This window comes from Aulonocara sp. 'chitande type north' Nkhata Bay, linkage group LG17 (genome assembly GCF_057382095.1).
Source record: "Aulonocara sp. 'chitande type north' Nkhata Bay isolate Kocher_YH1m ecotype deep benthic linkage group LG17, A_spYH_male_GT1.1, whole genome shotgun sequence".
Taxonomy (NCBI): Eukaryota; Metazoa; Chordata; class Actinopteri; order Cichliformes; family Cichlidae; genus Aulonocara; species Aulonocara sp. 'chitande type north' Nkhata Bay.
The window spans coordinates 655,304-681,212 of NC_141360.1; the positions used below are offsets into that span (position 1 = coordinate 655,304).

The 25,909-nt window shown below is 42.4% G+C and overlaps 1 protein-coding gene across 1 annotated transcript; it reads left to right on the top strand.

Annotated features, from left to right (window-relative positions):
* Nucleotides 1-4,264: 4,264 nt before the first annotated feature.
* Nucleotides 4,265-25,498, top strand: cmah (cytidine monophospho-N-acetylneuraminic acid hydroxylase). The gene is made up of 15 exons (XM_086269906.1): nt 4,265-4,516; nt 12,894-13,104; nt 13,183-13,274; nt 16,586-16,695; nt 16,929-17,119; nt 17,854-17,934; nt 18,024-18,090; nt 18,227-18,308; nt 18,387-18,524; nt 18,721-18,856; nt 20,623-20,766; nt 21,263-21,437; nt 22,705-22,821; nt 22,995-23,110; nt 23,617-25,498. Exons 2-15 carry the CDS (start codon nt 12,899-12,901, stop codon nt 23,753-23,755), a joined length of 1,794 nt encoding a protein of 597 aa, XP_086126032.1. The 5' UTR covers nt 4,265-4,516; nt 12,894-12,898; the 3' UTR covers nt 23,756-25,498.
* Nucleotides 25,499-25,909: the final 411 nt, after the last annotated feature.

The following is a 25,909-nucleotide window of genomic DNA, read 5'->3' on the forward strand; positions in this document are numbered from 1 at the left end:
TGCATTACTGCCCCCTACAGGAAGACAGATGAGCAGCAAACGTGAACAATGGCTCTTGTCTTAATTCAGACATGAAATGAAGCGATATTAACAGCCATGATAGTCACAGAGTAATACTTGGCCGAGGTGTTGTATTTTATTTTTGTAGTAGACTTGTTTTTATCCTGATGTTGCTGTCATTCGCTACATCGATCACTACGGCCGTCTTCTTCTGTTTGTCTACCACCACTATGTTGGTTAGCCACCACCATTTTGTCCGTCTGTATCTGGAAGTCCCACAGGATCTTAGCTCGGTCATTCTCCACCACCCTTGGGGACATCATTTAGACCTCGGGACTTCCTGGTCATATTCAGCACAGATGTTTCTGTATGCTATGCAGGCTTATATACAGTTTATGTTATGGTTATGGCTTCCTTCCGCTTAGCGTACAGGTGCTGGAATTGGGGTGAAACCCTTCATGTATGGTCAGGAGCTTCCTTGTCTTGATGTCAGTGGCTTCTATCTCCTCCTTTGGCCAGCTTATTATCCCAGCAGGGTACCTGATCACGGGCAGGGCGTAGCCTGGATCTTGTTCTCAACGTTCAGCTGACTTCTCAGGACTTGCCTGACCCTCTGCAGGTACTTGTAACTGTCCTCTATGTCTGCAATGTTGCCTTCTGGTAGCTCGATCCCCTCAGTTCTGACTACCTTCCCTCTCTTTGTTATTATCCGACTGCACTTCTCCAGTCTGATGACATTCCAATGACGAAAAAGAATCAGCTTAGAAGGAAACATATCTGGGAAATCATTTTGTTTTGTCGAACATAATAAGAACATGCTGACCTTCTGCTGAGTTTTCTTTTTACGGCTCGTTCCACCAAAGGATTGGAAAAAAGCAGTTTGAAAGAAGTTTCTGTTGCTATTGGTCAGTTTTTCCTGGGTCCCATCACTGCTGCAAAATTCTTTACAACAGTGACAAAAGAGACGATACATTTTCCCACAACCTTTTACTTTGTACAGTAAAATACTGTAAAAACATTTGACAGCATCTTATGATACAAATCCTCATAAAGTACTCTTAAACTTACTGAAACTCTTTACACTGAAGCCTCTTCAGGGAGTTTTTAGGACTTCCTGATAATAATGAATCACAGTCGTCCAGCCTGGAAGTAATAAATGCATGAACTAGTTTTTCAGCGTCACTCTGAGACAGGATATTTCTAACTTTAGAGATGTTGCACAAATCACAACTAAGCTGTTACATCACTGAAAGTAGCCTCTGATAAAGCGCACGTCTCACATTCTTGTGGTTTCTGACCTGTAACAACAAAGGATCAGTCGTCTCTACCTTACATTTTTATGTTGTTTTCAACCAGTGAAACACATTTCAGCTATACTCGTGTCTTTGAACACACTCGACTTAAAAACCAGTGTAAGGGCAGATAAACACATCATGATATAATGCATGTTTCTTGTCATGAAGTGTGAGGCAAGTTTATGTTTATGCATAAGATTATTTAAGGCCACTCATTTGTTTGTTTGTTTGGCATGTCAGAATCAGAAAGACTTCCCGCTCCACCACAACCACCCACACATGCAGGGCCTTGGAGTAGGGGTATGTCACCAGGGTGCAGAGGAGGCTACCCCCCCCCCCCCCCCCCCCCTCTGTCCCCTTCTGGCTGCCTCTGCCTCAATTTTATCCCACAACTTAGACATTCACATTACTCACACTCTCATTACACATACATATAGGATCTTGGGGGTGGGCACAATACACGGAGTCCAAAGTACCATCAGGGTGTACACCCCACCCCTGGCGTCGTTGCCCACCTCTCAACCTCTCAATTTTAAATACACGTAGACATTGAGGGCCAGCAGGAGGGACCATGCGCTTACCTGCTGCTCTCTGGCAGGTAGCTCCACGCCCTCCTGGGTTTTAAATGCACCTTAGAACACACATGCATCAACATTACAATGAGCGGGTGGAGGGAGGTTTGGAGTCTTCACACACCCCCATTCTCTGCGACCTGCTGGAGCGGGGGGGCTAGGAGGAGGAGTTGGCCGTCCGACTGCGGTCTGGAGTGTGGGGCCTCCCTGCTGCTGCGGAGTCGGGGCGGTCTGCCTCCCCCCACCGCAGGGAAAAGGGAAACACCACCTGGGTCTGGGTGCAGTTCCCCCCTCCAGGGGCGGGGGCACCTAGACCCGGTTTGTAGAGTACGCTTGGGGAGTGTGATCGTGTGTACAGCGTCTCTTTATGTCTGTCTCCACGTTGGTTGAGTGTGGAGTAAGTGCATATGAGAGCATGAGGGTGGGAATGGATGTTAGTGTCTGTGTGTGCCTGTATGTCTGTGTCTATATGTCAGGTTGGGTGTCAGGCGCCACCTCTCTGGGGACATCTCAGGCCCTCCAAGGTTTGGAGGCCTATCTCCCCCTACCACCACTTCCCCTGCCAGTGGCGGACCCCCTCAGACATCGGTGCGTTGGTGGTTCTTTGTGTCCGGGGATGGGCGTCCAGGTACACACCGGCTCTCTCCTGGTGGCCGCTTATCGGGGCCTGGAGCCTGGGGCTCGCTCGGGCCACTTCGGAGGTGGGGTGCCCCCGGCCTCTCGGCCTGGGGGTCGGTCACTCAGGCGCAGCTGGCTGCCGGCGGAGCTCACGGGCGCGTCACTGCAACTCCCCCTGGCTTCTGCTCCGCGGCTGCTGAGTGAGCCCTCATCTGGGACTCTCCTCAGCTCTTTCTGGGACAGTGGCGCGGCTGCCCCTCTGTTGGTCTTCCTTGGTCTCTTGTGTTCTGGGGGCCTCTGGATGTCTGGAGTTTTGATCTCCTCCATACCTGCTTCATGCCCTGGAGGACGGGGCTGTGGCCCCCCCACACCCTCTAGCAGATTATTACATGAAGGAACCTTTTAAAAAACAAAAAACAAGCGCGTCCATGCTCACAGGTGTACACACGGGTGATCACACCCACAAACTACACCCTTTTTGGCTCCTACCTCAAAGCACACTGTGTTCTGTTGATCTTATGTGCTGCACAATAATGTTTAATATTTAGTATTTACTGTCATATTCACATATATCATTGTGATGTTGTTTATTCTATTACTCTTGTTCTCTTCTGCTTGCTTTCTTTTTTCTTTCTCAGCAGGTGACCCAGGTGATTGATATATGCATTTTTTTTCTCTGCCCGTTCTGTTGGTTTTTGTCTTTTGCCCTTCTCCCCCGTCCCTCTTCTCAGCTGTTTCTCTTTCCCTCTTTCTTTCTCCCCTTCTTTCCCCCAGTCAAGTCTGTCCCATATTCATTAAGTGAAAATAAAATAAACAATAAAAGGTGAATCAAATGGACCATTACGGCAAGGCTGGGATGGTCAGTTTGGTAAAGTAAATCCGTTGGGCATCTTTCTTTGCCTTTAGACAATAATTCTGATGGCAAAAGAGCCAAACGGGACAGGCCAAAAAAAAAAAAAGAAAAAAAAAAAAGAAAGACTTTATTTATCCTCGAGGGGCAATTAAGATACAACAGAGCAGCATGACGTTGAAGATAAGGACAGGCCATAACAGGCAGTAAGAGTGAGATAATAAATACACAGAATATACAGTATATACACAGTTTTAACATTAAAGTGACCGAATAGGTGAATAAATAACTGTAAGTAACTAAAAGTGAATAAAGTGTCGGCAGTATAATAGAGTAGCTGACGGGCAGCGACCCGGAACCAGATCTCAGCAGCACTTTGTCTTGTAACTTGCTAATAAAGATTGAAACAAGAAGGTAATAATATGAAAATAACCAAGTAATAACCTGCAAACACAATATAAGCTCTGTAATATTACACTGAAATGTATGCAACTGCTAACAATATGATAAGCTGCTAATGTTAAAGTAGTAACATGTGTACATTAGAATATTAATGTATAGATTTCAAAGTGGTAATAACCTCATAATAATACTGTTTGATACTATAACAATAATAGGCTAGTATTATTGTAACAGAATGCACAGATGGACTCTGTGGGTTGGGACACAACATCATTTGTGCTGTGATAATCAAACGTGTGCATTATTATGGAAATCTGAAGCAGATCGATGACACAAACAGCTACCTGTCATGGTCCTGAGTCTGCCGACTCAGTGGTTTGTGTTTCTTCACGCTTTTGTTTATCCTGAGCATGTATTCTGTTATGATTTGCCATTTGTTAGGTTTCTGTTCTGTGCCTGTCCTGGTGCCACTTCTGTCTATGGTGTCACACTGTGTGTGAATCTGTCTGTTTAGTTCAGCGTCTTGTCTGGTTCTGTGTCTGTGAGTTTCCTGTTTTATTCTGAAGGTCTCTGTCTCATGTAAGTGTGTTCAGATTACGCTTCCTCTGTCCCGTCAGCTTTGATTTCTCCCAGGTGTGTTGCCCTCCTGTTGCTCATCCCTTGATTGCTGCTGTGTGTATTTAAGCCCTGTGTGTTCGCCTGCCTGTTGTTGGTTTGTCTGTGTTCCACGGTGTCCTGTCCCTCGTGCGCTGCTTCGCCCCATTCTGGTACCCTCTCAGGTTTGTCATTTAGTTTTGTCTTCCCTCTTTACCTGTTTTGCCATCTCACCACTGTGTAAATAAAACATCACTAGCATTGTCATCTACTGCCTGCGTTTTGGGTCCTTTCTCCCTTCTACGCCACACGGCTCGCCTCGGCAGCTGTGACAGTACCTTTGTCAGGTTTCAGTTTGATTGCATCAAAGAAACAACAATCCACAGTGCAGCAGTCTGCACGGCTTCTAACAGAGAACAGAAACAAGCACAGAGTCATTTATAGATCGTGTATGTGCATCAACCCTGTCCCTGTCATGGAAAGATGTGACTGATTAAAGCAATAGAGCGTTATGCACCTGCCATGGTCACAGAACTAAAACAGAACCTGTACACAGGTAACGTGTGCTGTCAATGATATTTGTATTCACAGATTATACTGAGCCAAAACAAGATGCTATCATGATCCTCCATTCAGACAGGACAACCAATCACAGAGAAGGCCAGTATCTTCCAATCACAGCATAAGCATTGTGTGTTATTAGAACAAATGAGGAAACTGAAAACAAATTCAAGATTAACCCTCCTGTTATGTTGCGGGTCAGATTGACCCAGAACAGAAGAGATGCCCCACTCCCCCACTTCTCAGGTAACGACCTAATTTACATATGAATTGATGCTAAAAGACTAGCCAATTTAGCTTCCACTTGGCTGACAGAGGGTTAGAAAGGCCTGGGACTTCCAGTGTGAATCAGCAGCAAGGGCAGGAACATCAACAACTTCTGGCGGGGGAAAAACATGCCCACCAGCTAGATCATTACCAAGAATGAAGGAAACTCCTTCGATTGGTAATCGCTGGCGCACGGCGACTTTAACATAGCCCGACACTAACAGCAAATGCAGGTGTACCATATGCAGAGGGGCTTTGGTGACACTCATCTTTATTCCCCACACTAGTATGTCGGAACCACAGGATGTTTTTTCAGACAAAGGCAGCACAGACTCTAGTAAGAATGAGTGGTACGCACCCGTATCTCTAAGAATCGTGACTGGCACTTTATCATTTTCTTCACCCGTCAACGAAACAAAGCCGCATGATACAAATGGTAGAAACTACGGATCAATGTCAGTTTTCGGGTTTTGTTCAGCCTCCATGCGCACCTTTGGCAAGCAAGTGGTTTTAATCAAACCCACGCCTGCAGGAGATTCAGTGCCCCTCGCTTCTTTTCTTTTTAATACTGGACACGCAGCAATCAAATGTCCTGAGTTGTGACAATAAAAACATTCTCGACCGTTTGATTTGGCAATAAACGCTGATACATTTTTACGCACTGCTCCTGGTGACTTTTTTCGTTCAGAGAAATTTTCCTGAAACGAATTCTGTGCACAGAAAACACTTTTGTGCGTTAAAACAAACTCGTCAGCCAGGAGAGCCGCGTTAGTGAGAGACGACACCTTTTGTTCGTTTAAACAAGTCACGATGCGTTCCGGCAAACACTTTTTAAACTCCTCCAGCAAAATAAGAGTTTTCAACTCTTCCACGGCTTTAACTTTAGATGAACAACACCTTTTCTCAAACAACACATTCTTTTCTCGCGCAAACTCAAAAGTCTGGTTAGCAGTTTTATTAAGATTCCTAAATTTCTGCCGATATGCTTCAGGGACAGGTTCATACGCCTGCAGCACAGTTTTCTTAAGAGTTTCATAATCTAAACTCTGCTCAACAGACAGGCTTGAACACACTTCTTGGGCTTTTCCCACAAGCTTACATTGGAGTAAGAGGGCCCAAAACTCTTTCGGCCACTTCAAAGCAGCGGCTATGCGCTCGAATGCACTAAAGAGGAGTCTACCTCGGACTCGAAACGGGGGAACCAACTTGATGTGCTTACTTATGTCAAAACCAGCAGAAGAAGAAGCGCTTGTGCTTGATGATGTTGGGGAACCATTAGCTGAGCCCTTTTCAAGCTCAAGAGCTCTGATACGGAGATGCATAGCTTGCACTTCCAGCTCCCTGTTGCGGGTCTCCACCTCTCTTATGCGGAGCGTGAGGCGCAGATCCTCAGTGGATGTACCGTCACTGGATTCAGAAATCACGGAGGAGCACCTGCACGCTCAAATTTACATATAATTACGACAACAGTCGTAACACACCATAGAAACACATGACAAGCAACAGGGACGGGTAAACGGTGAGAGACAGCCAGTGTAGACAGCTCATCCGGGCCTGCAGCATATGCGCTGGTGCCCTTTGACCCACCGTCTGCATCGGGAGGGAATAAGTGTCGAAGGCGTTTGCAAGGGGAGGGGGGGTGACTGTATATCTCCGTGTGTGGTGGAGTTTGACCGAAGCAACTTCGTTCTAAGGTTCGTGAGAAGCATCTCTTTGAAAACAGCGTCTTTGACGGTGAGTTGAATAAAAGTCTGACTGATGTTAAAATGCTCTGAGAGGGACTTTAACAAGCTGCAGCACCTCATGGAGCTGATGTGTTCATGTGCCGTCATGCAGGGAGATGTATGTACAGCATTCATTTCTACCACTTACTCTAAAATTAAGTAGACGAATAAAACTCAGGTATTCAGTCTGCTGCTAGTGTTAACATCTACACTCCACAAAGTGTTATTTGTGCAGTTTTACAAATGTTTTGAAACATCCTTAAGGTGTGAATAAACAGATTCATCAAAAAAAGTGATTCATTAAGAGCCGAGAATATTCTGCTGTTAATTATAATTTAGCTTTAGCTTGATTGGCGGCTTGAATTTGTGGCTCTGGCTCTCCTGACTGTGGTGAACACGGATAGTTTATAGTGCAGAACTTTGATCGGCCCTCTGCAACACTTCTCTTCTCTGCAGCCATGTTATGTAGATGTTCTTATGTGCTTGGCATCATTGGTGGGGATAGGTTAATCGGATAATCCAAATTGCCACTAGGTGTAAATATGCGATTGAATGTGAGTGCGAATGGTTGTCTGTCCCTGTGTGTTGGCCCTGCGACAGACTGGCGACCTGTCCATGGTGTACCCCCCCCTCCTATGACAGCTGGGATAGGCTCCAGCGCCCCCCCGCGACCCTGAAAAGGAGAAGCAGAAGCGAATGGATGGATGGTATCATTGGTCTTCATTTAGTAACAGTGTGCTATTTGAGTTATTTGTTGATTGTGCCGTTGGGTTTTGAAATTTATTTGAGTTTTGGTCATTTTTTTGTTTAATAATTTTAGAGCCTCTTTTCAGTTGCATTCATAAGTTTTGGTTAGCTTGTGTTTTGCACGGATTCCTTTTGGTCTCGACGTTCATGTTAATCACTCTGTCTGTCTATGGGTACATATTTCTTTAGCTTTTACAAACATGGGATTGTCATATATTTTATGGGAGTGTGTCATAAAGATAACGGTGTAATAAGACCCAGTGTTTGTCTGCACATTAATGCAGTCATCCACACATGTATGAGAGACAGAGCTCACACTGTATCAATAAACTGTTTACCACAAGTGACCTTTGACATCCGCTCCATATTGACACTTGTTCAGGAACCGTTGATACCACATTTTAATACCTTAAGCATAATTTATTAATATCCAGTAATTTGGGGGAAGAATGTTATGGATATCTGAAATAACACAGATGTAGTTCCAACACAAATCTCTATCCTAATAAAGAAACACAAACAGTCTTTTTGCTAGTTTTTATGTATGAACATAAAGCTGACAACATGTCGCAAAGATAACAAGCAGCACAAAGACATTTCAACGTTATCACCACAGTGGTTCCAGGCGGAAAGGTGAAGAATTAGAGTCTGACTCATCTCTGAATTTTCTTCTGACTGTTCTGACTGCCGGTGCTGTGGTCAGCATGCACTCAGCGTCATCTTCACGCAGGGTTTCTGTGTAGCTTTGCCTTAGTACACTGTGCAGCTGAAGCACATCAGTATAACTGACAAAACACGATCCTTATGTTCAGTCATATCAACTCAACAGAGAAGGTCAGAATCCTGAAACTTTCCATCACACGGTGCAGTTCAGGATTAAAACTATACCAGAGTTCAGGTGAGGTAACCTTATGGATGTCGTTGTGCAGTGTGGGGAAAAGCAGGGCTTAGAGTTAAGGAACATAATCGTTTGTTTGTTAAGCCAACGATCAGCTGATGCACGCTGCTATTTCAATATTCACTGTTATTTGTGGATCTAGCCAAAATGAATTCAGAGCTGTATAACAGATTTAGATCTACTACAGAATATGAAGCTAGTAAAACAAAGCTGGGGTCTAACCTTGCAATATAAAGTTCCTCGAGGCCTCTGTTTCTGTGACTTGGTGGTACATAAATGAAACTGAACTAGAGCTGGGCGATATGAGATTTTTTCATATCACGATATGTTTTTTTCATTTCAGGCGATAACGATATCTATCACGATATAAGCCAAATAACTATATTTGTAAGATTTAAATGTGCCGTTGCTCACAAGTAAAATGTGAAATAATCAGCAGCTTGTTTTTATTTAAATATTTATTTCCCATAATAAGTTCAACAGGGTAGATGTACTTAAGGAACATGAGACTTTTTCAGCTAAATAAAGGCAAATATTGCAAACTACACAAAAGGCAGCCGCTAAAGCGTTTAAGTTTCAAAATAGAACAAACGAAACAGACTAAACTGTCAATTCCACTTAGAAACAAAATATTAATTCTAAAAATAAATCTTAGTTTGTTTTACAGAAGAACAGACAAAACTGACTAACTTTTGTCAATATCAAATAAACTGAGAACTAAAAGGAAATTCTCAATCTCTCCTTGTTGTATAGCTGAGCTTTTCAAACAGTTGTAACAGTTACTTCAGTCTGACAAAAGCCGAATGACGAATCAGCGCTTCCAGTCAGAGACTGAGGCTACGTCCACACGTACACGGGTATTTTTGAAAACGGAGATTTTCCGTTTTCGTTTTAAAAAATAATCCCGTCCACACATAAAGGGAGAAATGAAGGAAAACGCTGCTATGAACATGCCAAAGCAGCAGGTGGCGCTAGATTCCTAACCGTGCAGAAATGTTGGCCAATCAGAAGTCTAGAAGCCTCGGTGGGAAAAAGTAAACAAAGCTGGGGCATAGAAGCAGAACCGAGTTGTATGTGTGGAGGGACAGTAACTGTGTGTATATGTAAGCATTTAAACACTGCAGAGAGTAGAATTAACAGTATTGTAGAAATTCATTTCACCGAAACAATAACGTGGCGCACAGTGTGACGCATGCACCAGTTTATTGTATTTCCAGACTTGCTTTCGGCACAATTTACAGTGCACGCTACTCTGTTTTTTGTCAGACTTGAAATAGCCGAAATACCTTCACACTACGGAGCTTCTATGGCTCTTCCGTTCGACAATCTCTCCGGCGTTGGAACCATCATCTGTTTTCTCTTCGGTCACGCTCGGTTGATTTTTCTAGTCGGCACACTCATTTCCTCCATTACCCGCTGGCTGCTTCCCAAACAAACACACGTGCGGCTTGGCACTTGTGCTGTACGTAACAAGTCACGCGACGTGACGCTGCGGCTGTGATTGGTTCGGCTCTGCGCTACTTAATTTGGATTGGCTGACCTTTTTTTTTTTTTTTTTTTTTTTGAGGACAAGAGCTGCGAGGTCTATCGCGATAGCTTAATTTCTCTATCGAGTAAAAGTTATATCGCGATACATATCGTTATCGTTCTATCGCCCAGCTCTAAACTGAACTAAAAACTGATAAAGATGAGTGAATCAGCATCGTCACTTTCAGCCTGCCCTGCAACAGTCCAACACTGTGCATCACTGTAAACTAAACAGCAATACTGCAAACTAGCTGGTTTAGCACTAAACTGCTTAGTACACATTTTCATGCAACCTTTTAATAGCATGATTTTGACGGTGTTAACTACGAGAAGACTAGAGGAAATATTAGTTATATTAATGGAAACAAAAACACACTCCCTACACGCCTTTTTTTCCTTTGTATTTTTTTTTTTTTTTCTGCTTTGCTTATTTCTATTTTCTTTCCTTTTTTTTATTCTTTCATCCTTTTGTATGGATATTTTAGTTGGTTAAATACAGAAAAAAGAAAAATACATGTAGTGACAAATTGTTGAAGTTGGTGGTATTGTACAGTGATTCCTAATGTCAATTAAAAATAAATAAATAATAGCACAAAACCAGCTGAAGTATACTTCAGTTTTGTAGTTTTGCTCCACAAAAGCTTAATCCAGCAACAGATCATGTGTATATGAAATACCTGATTTAAAAACAGATTATTAGGATGTGACAAATAAGATTTAATGTTCACAAAGTGTGACTTGCTGAGCAGTCTTATCTTTGAAAATAATATCTTCCTCTTCTGTCCTTTATTTCTTTCAGCCTCTGTCAGTGCGCCCCAGGGCAGCTGTGGCTACAACGTAGCTGCCGTCACCAGTGTGTGAATGTGTGTGTGGATGGGTGGATGACTGGATGTAGTGTAAAGCGCTTTGGGGTCCATAGGGACTGAGTAAAGCGCTATACAAATACAGGCTATTTACCATTCTTATATCGTTCTTCATCTGTAGGTTGCCTGTGGAACTGTAGATGGTACTGTACTGCTAGCAGGCCTCGGTGTAACTGCAGGAGCAAATAGTTTTCACAAAACAGCATTACAGGAAAAGGTGCAGCAGCATTATGGTAGAGTGCAAAACGTAGCACTGTCTGCCGTCCAACACATTTTGGTAATTATAGACAAAAAGCAGAACTAGGTGATGAACTTGTTGTACGTCACGACTCTGTATATAACCACTCACGCCATACAGGGATAAAGACAAGTGTAGCAAAGGAGACAGAATCAAAGTGTAGCACCATAAAGGAAGGATTGATTGTTAAAGATAGACAGAGATGTTTTGATCAAAAGTGTGTATGAAGGGTACAGGAACACAGACCAAATAACAGGAAAAGTAGGCACTGAATTAGAAATTATAAAAAGTATAAATGTAAGAGATCAAGGGACTGTCCCCCGAATATGCAGGCTTTTAAATGTTTTTAAATTTTATTTAATCACAACAAAAGTTGCCTCAAGGTGCTTTATATTGTAAAGTAGACCCTAAAATAACACATACAGAGAAAACTCGACAATCATATGACCCCCTATGAGCAAGCAGTTTGGCAACAGTAGGAAGGAAAAACTCCCCCAAGCTCTTAAATAATCAGGCCCCATCTTATCTTAATGACCTTGTAGTACCATATCACCCTATTAGAGCACTTCGCTCTCGCTCTGCAGGTCTTCAAACTTTCCTTTTTGCTAAAGCATATAGTTAGGGCTGGACCAGGTGACCCTGAATATCATTGCTGGGTTTTTCTCTGTATGTATTATTGTAGGGTCTGCCTTACAATATAAAGCGCCCTGAACTGACTGTTGTTGTGATTTGCTGTATAAATTGAACCGAATTATTTCTGTTGACATTCCTTGAACAACCATACTGTATACAAAACCAAATGAATCGTATATTAAAGTGTTTTTCAGCTTCGCTCCCAAATTGGTTGAAATATGGGTTCATTCTTTCTTTCTTTTTAACTGTGTTAAAGTTTTATTCCTATTGATAAGGAGAAATTTGAGTGTCCGTAGAAAAAGAAAGGGACTAATGTTGGTGATAGAGAAAATTCTCAATGCAGATAACTGAACTGAAGTAGAGTATGAGATGTATTTGTTGAGCAATGTGCATAAAGGGATTTATAAATGTTTACATTCATTTGAAGAATTTCGACCTGAGCTCATATTGTAAACCAGACTTTTGTCCTCCATGTGTACATTGTTCTTTACCTCCTGAAGTTATGCCAGTGCCATTAGCTATCTCATATAGTTTATGGGAGTGTGTCATAAAGATGTAGTTGCCATAAAGAAGCAGCTGAAGGTCAGGTAAAGGTTAACATTGCCAGAAACCAGGTCAGTTTGGACGACACCTTTGAAACTGTGAAAACTCACAAACAAATAACTAGTCAGTTAATACGAGCAACCAGAGTAATACGAGCAACCAGAGTAATACGAGCAACCAGAGTAATACGAGCAACCCATTTTCATTGATTTGACCCTCACGGGTGGATTAAAAATCCATCTCAATAGAAATGTAGGTTAACTTGGTCCTCCAACAGCCTCACTGTACAAAACTTGCAGACTACTCCACACTACTGCTACACATGAGTACAGCTTTTGAGTCACTTTAGGAAAAGTAATCAAATCTGGGCTGAATAATGACATTTGGGCTTTTTTACTTGTACTTAATTATCAAGTTTGACCCCAACAGCATGTAAGGATTAATGCAACGTCCTTTTCAGTGTCTGAAGTCTGTCATTTGAATCAAAGCTATTGTAAGATCCTTTGTGCTTGCATCAAATACTGTGAGTTAAAACTCTTCTTTTTGATTTTTAACATTTAGGTGCAATGGCCTCTCAAATAGCAAAGGTGTTGTTGTCATTGGATGCTGAAGCAGTCGGCTCGCTCAAAGAAGGAGTCAATTTCAAGAAAAGCCCAGAGGACGGCAAATGTTACATCATATTTAAGAGCAACAATGACTTGAAAGCATGCAAAAACCAGTGCAAGCATCAAGGTGGGCTGTTCGTCAAAGACGTTGAAGACCTGGATGCAATGTAAGAACAGGAACAGATTTCAGAGATTATCTGTGGTCGACGTTTGATTATAGCTGACAGAACTCTCTGTTCCCTCAGGACTGTAAAATGCACCAAACACAACTGGAAATTAAACGTGTCAACAATGAAATATGTGAACCCGCCCGACAGCTTCTTGCAGGATGAGCTCGGTAAGTTCTGTCTGCACAGTGCCTTTTCCTGTATATTGATATGCCACTTCCTGCAATGTGGATCTGAAATCTAAATATGCAAACTACAAAGCTGCATTATGGGATGTGTGGTTAGCTTGTAACTATAGCTCTTGCCACAGTCGGCGCTAACAGTCAGAATAGCAACTACTTTCTGTGCTTTTTTTAATTTTAATGCTAAATTGGCAGAGGGCCCCTTCTAATGAATAATTTGACAATTTGTGCCAATAACTGTGAAGCAATGTCAAACTAATTCTTTCCAACAGACATTTTTCCATGCTTCACATGAGTGGAGTGTAAACTTGATAATCTAATTTTCTTCTCTGCAGGGTCATTTTTCCCCTCAAAGAATAGTAAATATAACCAGTTGTTAAAAGGGACAGCTCTCTTAGCCCAGCACTATGCATCTCAGCAACATCGCTGTGTGACTGCACTTGTTCTGATTAATCTGTGTAAAAAGGTATCTCTCTTCCATTTACTTGCATTATCTAAGAGTGTGGCGGTTGAGTAAACAATATATATATCTCTTTTAAATCCCAGTTAAACATTAGCCAGCAGCGCAGTTATCGTTTCTGTGCAGGTTTCCAGGAATTCAACAGTCGGCATAAATTGCTGTAAAGTACAGGGTGGGCCATTTATATGGATACACCGTAATAACATGGGAATGGTTGGTGATATTAAAGTCCTGTTTGTGGCACATTAGTATATGTGAGGGGGCAAACTCCCCCAGATGGGCGGTGACCATGGTGGCCATTTAGAAGTCGGCCATCTTGGATACAACTTTTGTTTTTCCAATAGGAAGAGGGCCATGTGACACATCAGACTTATTGGTAATGTCACAAGAAAAACAATGGTGTGCTTTGGTCACCCACTGCTGTACTTGGCCCTGGAGTGTCCTCAGGGAGAGATGAAATAAGGACAGGCGGCCTAATGGAAGGCCTCTGTCCCATCACCTCATCCATGAGGCCAAACCAGGGCCAAGCAGCAGCAGTGGGCTTCGCACTGACTCCCTCACCTGACCCTGGACACTTGCAATCCTAAAGGCAGAGGAAATCAGAAATGACAGACAAATATAAACAATACAACTTTTAGTAAATGTGCATTTATTAAATTTCATTCTTAAATTATCTTCTTGACAGCACACATTCTTTGTATCTTTTCTTTAAGTTGTCCCACTTCTTTTTGGCCTGCAAGGGGGTGACTTTCCCTTGCAGGCCCATCTTCTCGAGAATAGTCCTGATCGCACACAAAAAAATAAGAGAGAGAAAACCATGACAACTATGATAATCCCTAAATCCAAAAGTTTTCACAGCAGAACACAAGAGGAATATCGTCTGGACATCACAGGTTCTGTACAGAATGAGGGTTGTTGAAACCGTACTCAGATGAATATGATGTGTAAATTGATTTATTCGTGTGCCTCCATCCCACAGTCGCTGAATTTTTTACCCCAGTGAAGAGGTGATCGTTTTCTCCTCTAGTTTTAATGAAGTCTGCCGTTTGCTCTTTGGTGCCTATAAACATATCACAAAAAAGTGGATTGGGGAAAAATGTAAGCGGCAATGAAAAACCGCGGGACCCACCATACAAGCTAGTTTACGGACACTTTTATGAAGATTGTTTAAATAAATATTACAAGTCTATGCAAATTCACAACCCTAACAACATAACTGCTATAAAAATGTAACTTTTGTACCACCAGATTTTCATATTCTTACATTTAAAAGTGTATTCGTCTCCCGGTTTTTCTTTTTGTGCCGCCATCATTACGTGAATGAAGTTCTGTGCAATGAATTCTGGGCCGGTCAGCTATCGAGCTGGTGGGTGACAGACATCACCGAAAACGTCAAAGCACTTTTGCAAATATGCGATATCTTGATAAACCGAGCAGATATTTGATGTTTACACAGCTACTTTCTCACCTGAAAATATGCTAAAAGTTTATTTTGTGACCCAGAAAGATTAGTAAGAGTAATTTTAAAACTTAGTAGCGGCCGCCATTGTTGGAAACTGGAGTTTGGCTGGGCCACGCTATGAATTCTGGGATATGGTGGGCCACGAAGGACACACCCGACCCATCCTTCAAATTCGGGGAAAAGGAGGACGCATTTGTCGGCTGCATTCGGAGGAGTCTACGAATTTGGACAGCCTTCGGCGTGTCGCTGTGACGTAATCGGTCTACAAATGCGGCCTCAGGAGGAAGCAGCCCATGAATTTGGACACGACCATGGGTTCACCCACACTCCTGCTCTCTCACACAAACCTGCTTATGAATGTTTAATATAATCAAAGTTTGGTTTGCTCTCACCTTTCTCAAACTTGGTAAAAAGTGAATCAAACAGTTCAGTTTCATCATTTATTGATAACAGAAATCTTCCTCTCAGGTTTGGAGTCTCTGAGTCAGCAGTGCTCTCTTCCTCACAGCACATACACTATCATCCAATCTGCCCATCGTCATCATCACAGTGTTAACCACCTGCAGAGCAGCTCTCTTCTCTGCAGTCGATCTCATAAATCTCTCACAGAGGACCTGTTCTTAAACAGCTCCTAACGTCATGTGCACACGGTACAGCACAGATTTGTCTGCTTCACTTATTTGTAGCACAGTGGTGTAGTGAACACACTGTCAAGACAAACGATCCAGTTTGAAGATAAAGCAGAATATAATTAATAATAATATTAATAGTAAAAGGGCAGCACGGTGGTTAGCACTGTTGCCGCACAGCAAGAAATTCCTGAGTTCAATTCCACCATCAGGCCGGGGTCTTTCTGTGTGGAGTTTGCATGTTCACCCCGTGTCTGCGTGGGTTCTCTCCGGGTACTCCGGCTTCCTCCCACCGTCCAAAGACATGCAGCTTGTGGGGATAGGTTAATTGATTAATCCAAATTGTCACTAGGTGTGAATGCGAGTGTGAATGGTTGTCTGTCCCTGTGTGTTGGCCCTGCGACAGACTGGCGACCTGTCCAGGGTGTACCCCGCCTCTTGCCCTATGACAGCTGGGATAGGCTCCAGCGCCCCCCGCGACCCTGAAAAGGATGAGCGGAAGCGAATGGATGGATGGATTAATAGTAAAACCTCGTGTTGTTTAATTGAATCATATAAAATAGTAACTTACATAAATGATGTAACTCTGTAATAAGAAACATGGAAAAGGTGCTACAGTGAAGCTTGTATTAAATACTACTATGGGTAGTAGTGTGAATAGCTCTATTTAAAGCATCGAGAATAACAGAATGATAATAATATAAATGCCATGTGAGGTCAACACCTGAGCTTGTTGTTGCACTCGCAGAGGTCGAAGTGTTGGATGATGGGGGGCTGCAGTTGGTGGAGCTGAGCCCTGTTGACCCCTGGATGGCTGATCCTCGAGAGCCTCTGGAGCTCCAGGAGGGAGAAGTCAAAGTACGTTGATGTTACGCTTTAGATAACAAATATTTAACCCCAGTTTTTCAGACAACACCGTGCATACTACTGTGCTACTCTTATGAAACTGTTTGGCAAAATGATCTAAAACTTGAATGATCTAAGTAGTAATAATAATCATCATCTCAAATGTTGTCAATCGTGAATGAACGAAGAGTGAAAAGTGCATCAGCTGTCTCCAAAGATGACATTTTCTTTGACCTTCCTCTCAGGTGACTTACCTAACCCACGCCTGCATGGAGCTACAGCTTGGTGAGAGAAGGTTCATGTTCGACCCCTGGTTAAAGGGTCCCGCGTTTGCCAGAGGGTGGTGGCTTCTCCATGAGCCTCCAGCAGATGCTCTGGACAGGCTTTGTGGTGCAGATCTCATCTACATCAGCCATATGCACTCAGACCACCTCAGGCAAGCTCTGCCAATGCTGCTAAATATACATACAAATAAATATTGCTGCTGATTTTATTTGAAGCAACTAAACAATTCAGAGAAAACACAGTATGGTATCTACAAACTGCTCCAGCTGTTCGGTTCATCTGGACAGGAGCACACACTGTATACCATCATGGCAAAGGGAGGGGAAATGTTCTTAGAGTAAAGGCTGTAAAAGGACTCCACATATACAGGACTGTAATAACGACTCAGGATGGAGAAATATATAATAAAACCAAGACCAGATTACTTCCTTTATGATGTTGTGATATGTAAAACCTTAGAAGTGACTGTGCACGTAACAGAATATTATTAGCAAAGACAAATAAAATCATGCAAATAGTTCTATTGAAAAGTATAGAATATAATTACAACTGTCACTGAGATTCAAAAATACATTTCCAGTTTGTTCCACTTTGTAGGATAACAAACCTTTAACATTACAGGATTTGTATTCCTGTAATTGTTTGTAATTAACAACAAGCTCATTCTGTGAAGAGCCATATGAAGAGAGAGGAGTGGCTCACGACTCCACACAGTCACTGTAAATGTCACTTCTGACTAGAAAAGAAACAAAAGCAGTTTTTGGAATATTAAATAAAAGTTTCTTTCTGGTTAGAAACTTCAGAATCTACAAAGAGTTTAACTTTTAGCCTTGGATACTGTTCATGTTGACACGGTGGCGTGCTGACGTGTTGTTTGCTTTGTAGCTATCCCACACTGAAGGTCTTGGCAGAAAGAAGGCCCGATGTCCCCATATATGTTGGTGACACATCCAGGCCTGTGTTTTGGTCAGTAATGACGTGGAGCTCAATCTTCCCCATAAATTACAGAGGAAATAAATCCGGTACAAAGTGAGTTTGTTCTTCTGCTGTGACAGGTATTTGAAGCAAAGCCAAGTGAAGCTGACCAACATTAAAGTCATTCCCTTTGGTGTTTGGCAAAATGTAAGTCACACCTCCATCATGTGGTCAAGAGTATTTACAATAAGCATGTTTGGAAAATGTTGAATTGTAAAATGATTCAATTCATTTTGGGGGAAATATGATTATGAAGTAAAATGGCTCTTCCTGTCTCACTCAGATTGATGAACACCTGAGGTTCATGATCCTGATGGATGGTGTACATCCTGAAATGGACACCTGCATCATTGTTGACTACAAAGGTGTCATTTCAAATAATATTATTACTGATGCTGTGAAAATCAGTCTGATTAGGATATAAAACGCAGTTTTGATTGCAGGTCACATGATCCTCAACACTGTGGACTGCACCAGACCAAACGGCGGCAGGCTGCCACAGCATGTGGATGTGATGATGACCGACTTCGCTGGAGGAGCTTCTGGATTCCCGATGACCTTCTATGGAGGGAAATACAGCGGTGAGCCTGAGCTAGGTTAGCTTAGTTAGCGTTTAGCTCCACACGCACACAGCAGTGTCTCAGTTACAGTCTTTTGACAGACACATGTAGCTCTTTTAGCCACGTAGGAACTGACTTGTTTAACTCACATGTTGTGATCAACAGTGTCAAAGTGCACCAAACTGCTGAGATGAAGCAAATGTTGATTTGTTTCCAGATTCCTGGAAGGCAGAGTTTATCAAGAATGAGAGGAAGAAGCTGCTGAATTACAAAGCTACACTGGCGAAGTCCCTGCAGCCCAGGATCTACTGCCCATTCGCTGGATACTTTGTGGAGGCTCATCCGTCAGACAGGTAGAGTTTGTAACGAGGTTTGCACAGCACCAGAGATGCATCGATAAAGAGCACAAGGGTTGGAATGACTTTTATGTTCCCTGACAGGAAGAATCCTCACAACAAAGGTAGCTGATCTGATGCAGATAGATCCCAAGGTCAAAGCTGATGTGTAGTTCATCTGGGCAACTCCATCCAATAACTGATCAAACAGAGTCTATATCTGGGATCCTCTTTGTATTTAGTGCCTATTTATCTGTATGAGCTACAGTCTATCTCTGCAACCACGACTCCACCTTCATGAGCTGCTCCTATTGTACTGAATTGTGTTTCTAACTGACAGTAGTTCAGTTTATCATTCGTTTAAAATGTTCTAGCAGGTGTTTTATTGTTTTAGCATTCTTCCAGTCTCCTGTTGCCACTGCGCCAACATTTTTGAAACGTGTTGTTAGCATAAAACATTTAAACTAAAGTTTTATTCTCTGTTTGATGCAATACATTTGTGATGTTAATAAATAATTCAATTCAATTTTATTTATATAGCGCCAAATCACAACAAAAGTCGCCTCAAGGCGCTTCATAGATATAGAGTAAAACCCAACAATCCTATGACCCCCTATGAGCAAGCACTTTGGCGACAGTGGGAAGGAAAAACTCCCTTTTAACAGGAAGAAACCTCCGGCAGAACCAGGCTCAGGGAGGGGTGGGGCCATCTGCTGCGACCGGTTGGGGTGAGGGAAGGAAGACAGGATAAAGACATGCTGTGGAAGAGAGACAGAGGTTAATAACAGATATGATTCAATGCAGAGAGGTCTGTTAACACATAGTGAGTGAGAAAGGTGACTGGAAAGGAAAAACCCAGTGCATCATGGGAATCCCCGGCAGCCTACGTCTATTGCAGCATAACTAAGGGAGGATTCAGGGTCACCTGGTCCAGCCCTAACTATATGCTTTAGCAAAAAGGAAAGTTTGAAGCCTAATCTTGAAAGTAGAGATAGTGTCTGTCTCCTGAATCCAAACTGGAAGCTGGTTCCACAGAAGAGGGGCCTGAAAACTGAAGGCTCTGCCTCCCATTCTACTTTTAAATACTCTAGGAACAACAAGTAGGCCTGCAGAGCGAGAGCAAAGTGCTCTAATAGGGTGATATGGTACTACAAGGTCATTAAGATAAGATGGGGCCTGATTATTTAAGACCTTGTATGTGAGGAGCAGGATTTTGAATTCTGGATTTAACAGGAAGCCAATGAAGGGAAGCCAAAACAGGAGAAATCTGCTCTCTCTTTCTAGTCCCTGTCAGGACTCTTGCTGCAGCATTTTGGATCAGCTGAAAGCTTTTCAGTGAGTTTTTTGGACATCCTGATAATAATGAATTACAGTCGTCCAGCCTGGAAGTAATAAATGCATGAACTAGTTTTTCAGCGTCACTCTGAGACAGGATATTTCTAACTTTAGAGATGTTGCACAAATGGAAGAACGCAGTCTTACATATTTGTTTAATATGTGCGTTGAAGGGCATGTCCTGGTCAAAAATGACTCCAAGGTTCCTCACAAATAAGGATAAGATTAACATGATTTTGAGATTCTAGTATTATTTACATCGTACACAGCATCCCAACTCTTCTGCAAACAGGGTTGTACGACACAGTCGTGGCCCAAACTTTGGACAGTGACGGGACTGCTAATGACTGTTAAGTTACAGATGTAGCATTTAAACAAACATGAGACCTAACTTGTTCTTTATGTGTCCTTTTACTTCTCTGTCTGTTTGTACTGTGTGTTGGGTGTAGATACATAAAGGATACTAATATCAAAAACAGTGCAGAGGACCTCAATGCAGTCATTAATAAGCTGGCACCAGCAATCAAGACTTGGACACCGCAGCCAGGTGCTGTGCTGGACCTGGGCCTCGCTCTGAGAGACCCCACCAGCAGGTTGGAACAGCTCACATGTTTATCTGTGTTTGCCATTCTTTGCCACTGTGGGAAAGAGACTCTTATTCCATCTGTGTAATACAACTACATAAACCACAGACACTTAAACAGTAATGTCAGTAGCTGAAAGGCCAGTGAATAAACAGATTAATCTGATGGGAAAAAATCCTCACCGTCTGCACTGCCAATGTAAAATTCAAAAGCTTTGGACAGTAGCTTCAGCCTGTCTTTTTCATCTTTATATAGTTTGTATGTGTGCAGTAACTGTATAAAATGACTTTTATTCTTACTGAGTTACAACAAGCTACAGCTGCTCAATTAGCTCATGTCAATCAGAACATCTGATCTGACTGCATGTCCATGTTATCTGCTGACATCATGTCATTACTTTGTTTCAACTGTTATCACTACAAACAGCACAAGACAACTTGTAAAAAAACTAAAATGATCATGTAAATAACACCCAGGTGCTAAATGAAATACTTTCTTTACATAGTGAGGCCATCATCAATCCACCAGCCAGTGCAAAACTCTACAAGGACAGCTGGGAGTTCGACTTGTATGTGAACGAGCTGAACGGTGCCATCAAGTCGGACATATTTAAACATCAGAGCTGGATCCAGTTTTATTACACGTGGGCTGGCTTTCAAAACTACAACCTTGTTGTGCGGGTAAATGTTCTCCTGCAGAGCTGTTTGACTCTTTTTTTTGTCAAGAACTGTTCTGCACTCAACATCTGACCTTTGTCTGCATTTACTGTGTTCTCGTGACTTTTCCTACCTAAAAGCATTTCTCTGCTTACTGCTTCCAGAAACCAAATAAAACACACGAGCCTGCAAAAAAGGACTGTAAAAATATTTACTTTGTCCATTTTTTAATATGGTTGGGGGAAAGCATTAAGAAAAAACAAAATAAAAACTATTGTGCGTCGTGACCTTGAGATTGGACCGACAACCCGCTCAGAATGTGCCCTGCCTCCTGCCCCGTGAAAGCCAACAAGAGCTGGACAATAAGATGGATGTTCAATAAGGAGAGATCATTAGAAAGAACTGAGCATGATTCATCAATGTACAGAATTCAATTAAGATATTTTGCCATCATAGTCTGAGGGCCCATCGCAGCAGAACGTAATCCCAGCAGTGACGGGGATTAGGGCAGGACCACCCCGGGAGTCTGGGTGGAGGTTTGGATGGAGCTTGAGTAATATGGGAGAGGCTGAGATGGGGAGGAGGTGGGTTGCATGAAGGCGACTGCAAGGGAAAAGAACAGATGAGATTTAAAGTACGCGGAGCGGAGGATGATTGGCCTTAAAAAAGACGATTGGACTAGACCAGTGATGTCACAATCAGGCTGTGACAGTGACGTGAAGCTGAGATTAGCCCCAAAAACCTGGGAAGCAGACAGATGTATGACTAAAGATCTTCCGTACTGAACTTGTCCACCAAGCAGTGAGCAGTGTGATTATGAATGAAATCTTTTTTTTTTCATGCACATAGTAGTGATGTGTGCATCGTTTTACTTTCCGTTAACCTTGTAAACCATAAAATCCAATGAAAAATGTAGAAGTTCAACAAAAATCAAAAGAACTGAGACGTTTTCCGGCTAAGCTTCCTTGTAACTATGCTATGATAGAGACGGGCTTCCAGTGTTTTAAAGCAATAAATACGTGTTTTTTTTACACCTGAGCAGAAATTTTATTTTATATGTTTTTTGATAATCCCTTTCCCTCATGCTACAGCAGCCTCTGTAGTACCTGAGCAGAAGCTGATAATACGCGTGCAGGTAACATCCTGCAATGATGAAATCTAAAAACAAACAACTCGCTCTCTGCTCTGATCCCTCATCACCACCTCGCTTCCTTCTAGCTGTTAACGATCTCCTTCTCTCACTCGTTTTTCTTTTGCATTGCTGTCTCACTCAGAGTGTGTTTCCGTGTAGGTCATTGAAACAGACGACGAGTTTGAATGCATCACTGACGGTTATGACTATCTGGTGGACTTTCTGGATCTATCGTTCCCCACAAAGAGACCTGACAGAGAGCACGCCTACTTGGAGGTGAGTCCCTAAACAAACAGATAACAGGATGTGAATAATAGTGATTTCCTCCTGACTCCCAGCGAATCGTGAGGAAATGATCACGTCTGCCATCTAACATCTGAAAAACTCCTGTTCTGCCTGGATACTTTATTTACATGCTGTTATGCTCATGCTGCTTCGTTTCATCTAAGATTAAAAACAGGATTGGAGTGATGAGGTACGTGGTGCTGCACGGCTGTCTGTGGGACGACCTGTACATCGGCTTTCAGAACCGCGTCAGCCGAGACCCAGACATCTACCACCACAAGTACAGACATTTAATCTCACGGATTCTTTGTCATGCTGTAAATTGTTCGAATAACTATGCTGCACTTTCAGTGTTTTTGAGCTAAACATGAAGAATTGATAAATATCTATACACACAGATTTATTTACACACATACATACACATATCTGATTATACACACAGATCAAAATACACAATACTATTTAGCAAAATATAATTTTGATGTATTTTACTTTATGTAGGAGGAGCACTCAGACACATGTTGTTACAGCATGTTTATTTTGTTAAGAATATTCATTGCCATTTTCAAGCCTAATAACTCTTAGCTTAGCTATCACAACCATGTAATGTTGTAAATGGGAAATCCTTGATGCTGCTCTTTTTTGACTGACTTCATAATTACCTGCATGTGATGTATTTAGGGTCCGTGTCAGTTACAGCTAAAGAACAGTAACTTAGGCTGCATCCACAGGGACACTGTGCTACTGTGAATGTATGAACTTTAATCACCTCGTCTTGACCTCTAGGTTCTGGAAGCACTTCCAAGCAGAGCTGCCACTTTGCAGGCCAGACTGGGAACAGTTCCGAAAACAGGTCTTCACCATCGATGAGTCGACCATACCTCTCAGTGATACAGGGACGGGAAATAACTGTGCCCTGTCGTGAATTGATTCTGGTTTGATTCTGGATTTGTAAAGATCCAGTTACTGATTTCCTGATTTGATGTAATGCATATTAACTATGCAGTTCCAATTGGGCCTAGGTCACCGCTTTACATTAATGAGATAGCAAAGTAATCAATCAGATGGCTGTCAGGTAAGGAACTCAGCTCAGGGTCATCAGTCTTTAATAGACAAAACACTGATTTTGCACATTTAATCATCTTTCAGATCAGGAAAACTGTTTACAATCAATTTCTGTGAAGTATAAATCTGTTTTTACCTTAACAATGCTATGTAATTGATGGTAATAAAAATGACATCTATTTTGCTATTAATGTGCGTACTCACCTGAACAACAGAACATGCTGATTCAATAACTTCTGAAAAATAGGAAGCACATGAGTTGCATGAATACAAGAAACAAGGATGGCTACTAAGCTATGGCGTTGTTTTTGTGCCTTCTGAGCGCACGTAAAAAAATTTGCAAGTGCAAGTGTTGCATTTTGAGGAGAAATTTATTAAGCTTGATCATCTGTTGGTGGAATTTATTTAATATTAATTTCTAGTATCAGCTGATGTTTGCTGGAGCCACAGCTGTAAAGCTGCTGGTCATGATGTCGGTTTGGATATGTGGTGAAAGGGAAACATGAACGTGATACAGATCATACATATACCAACAAGGCAGTGTACATCACTGTCACAGCAGTGTTTGTTTTCATTCAAAGGCTTTATGGTTTTTCCTATAATACCTGGTGGGCCGGTCTCAATGCCCGGGCCAATTTTTTTTGTCCCAGTCCGGCCCTGGCTGACCAGTAGACTTGTAGTCAACACCGCCTAAACCAAGACCAGAGGATACTGAGACCAAGACAAGACCAAGACAAAGTCGAGACGAGACCAAGACAAAAAAGTCTTTAAACTGCAGCCAGATGCTCCTTCGTATGATATTGATAATGATATTATCCTATATCCTCGCATGTGATTGGCCACAATACGGAGGGATTGGAGCATAGCTGAGCCACTGTGTGAGAGCTGAGCAGCAAAAGGAAATTAAGTGAGGAGCGGCTCTCACTCACTACAAAGCGCTCTGTAAGCACGGCTCTTAGAATCAGAATCAGAATACTTTATTAATCCCGAAGGAAAAAGGAAAATATAATAGAGCTGATGCTTTTGCGCACGACACATTATCACACGTTACGTTGTGTGTCATGGATGCTGTTGACTCCAAATCTCCCGACCACTATGCTACGGCGTTATTTTTGTGCCACTATTCTGAGCGCACGTAAAAAAAAGTTTGCAGGTGCAAGTGTTGCATTTTGAGGAGAAATTTATTTTGAGCGAAGAAAAGCTAAATTTGAGATGATGAGATGAGTCTTTATCTGTCAGTTGCAGGTCTTTTGCCCACAACCGAGATGACAGACCTTGCTGACCGTACATACAATACACAAACATCACATTGGGGAGACAGGTCAGGCCAGGTAGCGAGGAAAAAAACATCGAAATGTGTAACACAGAAGGATAATACAGGAATGCACAGATATCAACACACCATAGCACAATAAACAGAGACAGCAACATGGGAAAGAGTTCCAGTGTGTACATCTGATCTGGGACCGCTGCAATCTTCGACTGCGCCTCCAGCTGACCCGATGTCCACATCAGAGGGGAGGTAAGCGTTGGAGGTGGCGTTGGATCCGGGGTAGGGAGGGTGATGCGTCAGTGAGTGCTTATCAGTATCAGTATGTGTATGTGTGCGTGTGTGTGTGTATGTGTGTGCGTGTCCATAGTTCTCTCACTCTCTCACACACGCACACACACACACACCAGCAGTCCCTCTCGCTCAGTTTTTGCATTTGCGCTCGCTCGCAATGTGTCGCTCGCGCTCTCAACATTTCTGCCCGTGCGCGCTCAACTCTTTCTCTACACCATTATATTTGTGCCACAAAACCAGCCAATCACAGACTTGGATACAAAAAAAATCTGATTTTTGCCAGGGCTCTAGACTAACTTTTTGCCAGTTAGGCGTACCGGTACAAAAGTTAGGCGCACTCACATTTTTCAACCACATCGCAGTTTTGCATGTGCACTTTTCTGGGGAGAATTGCAGTCCATACAGACAATATTCATTTCTAAATTATTAAGTAACAATCTTGTGCTTAAA

Bases quoted from the DNA above. Each gene is read 5' to 3' on its own strand.
- cmah (XM_086269906.1), top strand. From the start codon at position 12,899: ATGGCCTCTCAAATAGCAAAGGTGTTGTTGTCATTGGATGCTGAAGCA. The intron at 17,935-18,023 runs GTCAGTAATGAC...CTGCTGTGACAG, and splicing joins ACATCCAGGCCTGTGTTTTG to GTATTTGAAGCAAAGCCAAG. The intron at 18,525-18,720 runs GTGAGCCTGAGC...ATTTGTTTCCAG, and splicing joins CTATGGAGGGAAATACAGCG to ATTCCTGGAAGGCAGAGTTT.